At 40.8% G+C, this 4,354-nt stretch overlaps 1 protein-coding gene across 1 annotated transcript; it reads left to right on the top strand.

The window, feature by feature from the left end:
* Positions 1-675: 675 nt before the first annotated feature.
* Positions 676-3,798, top strand: LOC114635224 (inversin-like; the record flags this gene model as incomplete). The annotated part of the gene is made up of 2 exons (XM_028783916.1): positions 676-849; positions 3,631-3,798. Coding segments are annotated over 2 exons (342 nt in total), but the record flags the coding sequence as incomplete, so codon positions are not given.
* Positions 3,799-4,354: the final 556 nt, after the last annotated feature.

Consider the following 4,354-nt stretch of genomic DNA (forward strand, 5'->3'; position numbering starts at 1 on the left):
TTGCATTTACTCAGCACTTAGTCTGTGTTAGGAATTATACTGGGGACAGCAGCCAATGAAACACAGACTTGCTCCCTGAAACATACAGTCTGTGAGGGAAACGGCAGTGAAAAGAATCCTATAGAGAGTATGTTACAGTGAATGTACCCTCTCTTGACAACCAATAAATACCCTACATATTGATGATAGAGGACAGTCTAAAAAACACACACGAGCCATAAAATATACAAACTTATCCCCCAAATGTGTCTGCTGGTTGTTTAATCTTATGATAAAGGAGAAAAGCTGAGTACAAAACGGTGTATATTAAAGCATTTTCTATAATAAATACTTATGATTGAAAGCTTTTGTGTCTGCATATCCAGTAATATTAGACTAACATTCTAAACACCTAGCAATAATAGTCTGGCTAAATAAAACATGTTACTTAACCCAATAAATGTTGGCCAGCCACTGTGTAAGTTATATGTGTGTTCAAATGCGATGAAGAGAAACAGGAAAACATAAAGCAATCACTTTCTTAGTGTAGTTATGTTCATTTTTTTCCATTTACTAACTTTTCTGTTTGGTATACTCTATGAAGGTGGTTTAAATCCTGAAAACATTTAAAATGTATTTACTCACTGGCCACAAAGTAAATTCTCCTCATCCTCTCTTTTTCCTTCTTTCGTCTAGGGAAATTATCGCTTTATGAAACTCTTACTTACTCGCAGAGCAAACTGGATGCAGAAGGACCTAGAAGAGATGACGCCTTTGCACCTGAGCACCCGGCACAGGAGCCCCAAGTGTCTAGCTCTACTGCTGAAGTTTATGGCCCCTGGGGAAGTAGATACACAGGACAAAAACAAGGTAATGATCAGTCAAAGACAAGTAAGAGAACAAAGGGAACACTTCGTTTTGTGAGGCCTTGGGAAAGAAGGTGTGCATTGCCACTGTCCCTGTAGGAGGGCAACTCCACATATTACCCTGCTAGCCACCACGTGATTAGTAGTATCATCTCCTTTAATGGCTGGGGAATCTGACTGTCAGGGGGATTAAAGCTTGCCTAAGATCTAAATGGCAGAACAAGAATTCAAACCCTGGCCTGTTTAACTGTAAAAGTCAACATTTGTCAGAGACTCATGACAGTCCCTGTGGGCACCTGGACTCATGATGACTATCTGCCTAGTGCAATGCATTAAGCATGTGGTCACCTAGACTCAAGGTAGCCATCTGCCTGTGCAATGCACTAAGTATGTCTACACTTGGACTCCTGGTGGCTGTCTGCCTGTGCAAAGCATGTGGGCACCTGACCTCATGGTGGCTGTCTGTCCATGCAATGCACTAAGCATCACCCAGACTCAGTACCATCTGCCCATGCGATCCACTAAGCATGTGGGCAGCTGGACCCACAGTGGCCGTCTGCCTGTGCAGTGCATTAAACAGGAAATGGCTTTGATGGCTGGGCTGTCAGCAGCAGCCTCCTTGAACTTTAATCAAAAAACCACTGCTTACTCAGTCTGTGTTCTTGGGGGAAATTACTTAATTCATTTATGTCATAATTTTAGAATACATGAAAAAGGTAACTGAAGGTAAAACAAGGTAATGCAAAATCCTTAACACAGTGTCTCATGCAGGATACACTCCCACAAGTGTTAGCCACAGAGCAACTATTAATTGCATTTCAGTTCTGACATCTGCCCTCTCACTTCTTGCTAAAAGTTTTTTTAACTTTCCTTGCTCTTAGATTTTAATAATTGCTTGCACAGCTCATAGTTTTGCTGATCTTTCTTTACAGAAAAAAGAATTGTGGTCACTTGTTAGAAACAAGCAATAATCCTTTTCTTTCCACTGCAGATGGGCCGTAGTCTTGTTAACACCAATGCCCTCATGTAGTTAAAATCCTTATGATAATTATGCTTACTGCTCTTAGTTTTTCAGAGATTTCCTAAATGTGTGTGTCCGAGTGCATGCACGTGCTGTTTATGTGCATGTTTGTGTATGTGTGTGTGCTTGTGCACCCTCACACACACATACCTACATGAGTTTATGTGCACCGTGTGAAGGCAGGTGCCTGTGGAGGCCAGAGAGTCAGATGCTCTAGAACTGGATTACAGGTCATTGTGACCCACCTGATGTGGGTGCTGGGAACTGGCCTGCTCTTCTGCAAGGGGAGCAGATACTCCTAACTTCTGAGTCGTCTCTCCAGCCCTTCTCTGTTTTTGTTTGTTTGGTTGGTTGGTTTGGTTTTACTCCACACTATTCTTGTATTTTTCAGATTTTCTTTAGTATGCAGAGTCAGAAGATCAGCTTTTGCTTTGCAGGCATGCATTAATATTTTTCTATCCAGAACATCTGAGTGCTGGCATTTCTCTCAGTGATCTGTTTTACTTTATGTATATTGTACCACAACAAAAATAAGTAGAAAAATAAAAGAGATGTAAAAAATATGAGTACAAACTGCTAAGCTCATATTATATTTGAGTAAATATACCCTGAATAACCTTAACCTAGGAAAAGGAAGGAAGTAAAGACTCTGTCTGTGTTTATTAAGAAGGTGGTTGTAATCAATTAATGATTGCTATTAAGTAGTGATTTTCAGTCATTAGTAAAAGTAACAATAGGTTAGGGCTAAAGAGATGGCTCAGCAGTTATGCAGAGGGCCAGCTTCTGCTCTGAGCACTCATGGAGGCAGCTCACAGCAGTCGGTAACTCACGCTTCAGGAGATCCAGCACGCTCCTCTGACTGCCTGGAGTTCACCAAGCACACGAAGTAAACAAGAATAAAATGAATCTTTTAGAAAATAACAGATTAACAATGATAATATAATAATATTTCATAATATAATAATATTATGAAATAATAATATTTCATAATATAATACATACCTGTAAGTATACTTTGAATAAATATCATGATGTTAGTCTTTCAATTTTAGGACTGACAAGCTTGGTTCCTGTCAGTAAATTGTCCAGTTCTAGACTAGGTTGCTGAAGGACAGTCAGTGTCTAATGTGTATCTAAACATCTCCTGTCCCCCCCACTCCCGCCCCATGACTCTCTCTGTAAGAAGCATGTTCATGGCAGTGGTCAAAGTAGTTTTCATGCAACTTTACTGTGTTCAAAATTACCACGTTAAACTTTTATTTCAAACAAAATGCAGGTATAGTTTGAAAAGTTTAAAATCAGTAGCTAGATTTAGCTATTAGTATGTAAACTTATTCTTAAAATTAAATTTGATATGCTAAAGGATTCTAGATCTATGGGTTGCCTGTAGTGTACTTTCCTTCTGGTTAATGTCAAAATTTAAATCTTTCTGTCAAAGTCTAAGATTCTAATTCCAATCTTAGTGCTCCTCAGAGGTGTAGCATCAGGAGCGTTGGTTACCTTGCTGGTGATTACTCATAAGTCATCTTTCTTCTCCCTGTTATTTGCAGCACTTGATGAAGGAGACTCCTGGTTAGGAGGTCAGCTTCTGGAGTCGTATAAAATCTCAGTGCAGCCACACACTGCTTAACTTCTATCACATGCAAATTAAGGAGTCCTTATCTCCCAGAGAGTCCTGAGGACTCTTAAACTGTGCCTGTCACATAGTAGACGTTCTGGAAGTGTAGGATGATGAGGCTTCTTAAGCTCCCCTCTTCCTTGCAGCAAACAGCTCTGCACTGGAGTGCCTACTACAACAACCCCGAGCACGCAAAGCTGCTCATCAAGCACGACTCCAACATCGGCATTCCTGACGTGGAAGGCAAGATCCCACTCCACTGGGCAGCCAACCATAAAGACCCGAGTGCCGTGCACACAGTGAGATGCATCCTGGTGAGTAGAGTGCTGTGTTGGACCTCAAAACCTTTCCTAGGAAAAAATAATAGATACAAAAACCATAGATGTAACAGACAGGCAGATTGTGAACCAAGAATATCAACATGTGGACTCACCCCCTAAGAGAGCATCTTAGTAACAGCTGCTCCACGCTGAGGCTTTCTTCGACCCACTCCTCCTCCACCAACCACTTTCCAAATTCATATTTCTCATTCATTCCTTGCTTTGTTTTGTCCTTATTTCTAATCTTCTAATTTTTTTATTTTTGTGTATGAGTGTATGTGCATGTGAATGTGTCTGTGTGTGTGTGTGTATGTGAGTGTGTGCGTGTGTGAATATGTGTGTGTATGTGAGTGTGTGTGTGCATGTGAATGTGTGTGTGTGTGAGTGTGTGTGTGCATGTGCATATGTGTGTATGTGAGTGTGTGTGTGAATGTGTGTGTGTATGTGTGTGTGCGTGTGAATATGTGTGTGTATGTGAGTGTGTGTGCATGTGAATATGTGTGTGTGTATGTGAGTGTGTGTGTGCATGTGAATGTGTGTGCGCATGTGA

The sequence above is a fragment of the Grammomys surdaster genome, unplaced genomic scaffold (assembly GCF_004785775.1).
Source record: "Grammomys surdaster isolate TR1022 unplaced genomic scaffold, NIH_TR_1.0 13268, whole genome shotgun sequence".
Lineage (NCBI taxonomy): Eukaryota > Metazoa > Chordata > Mammalia > Rodentia > Muridae > Grammomys > Grammomys surdaster.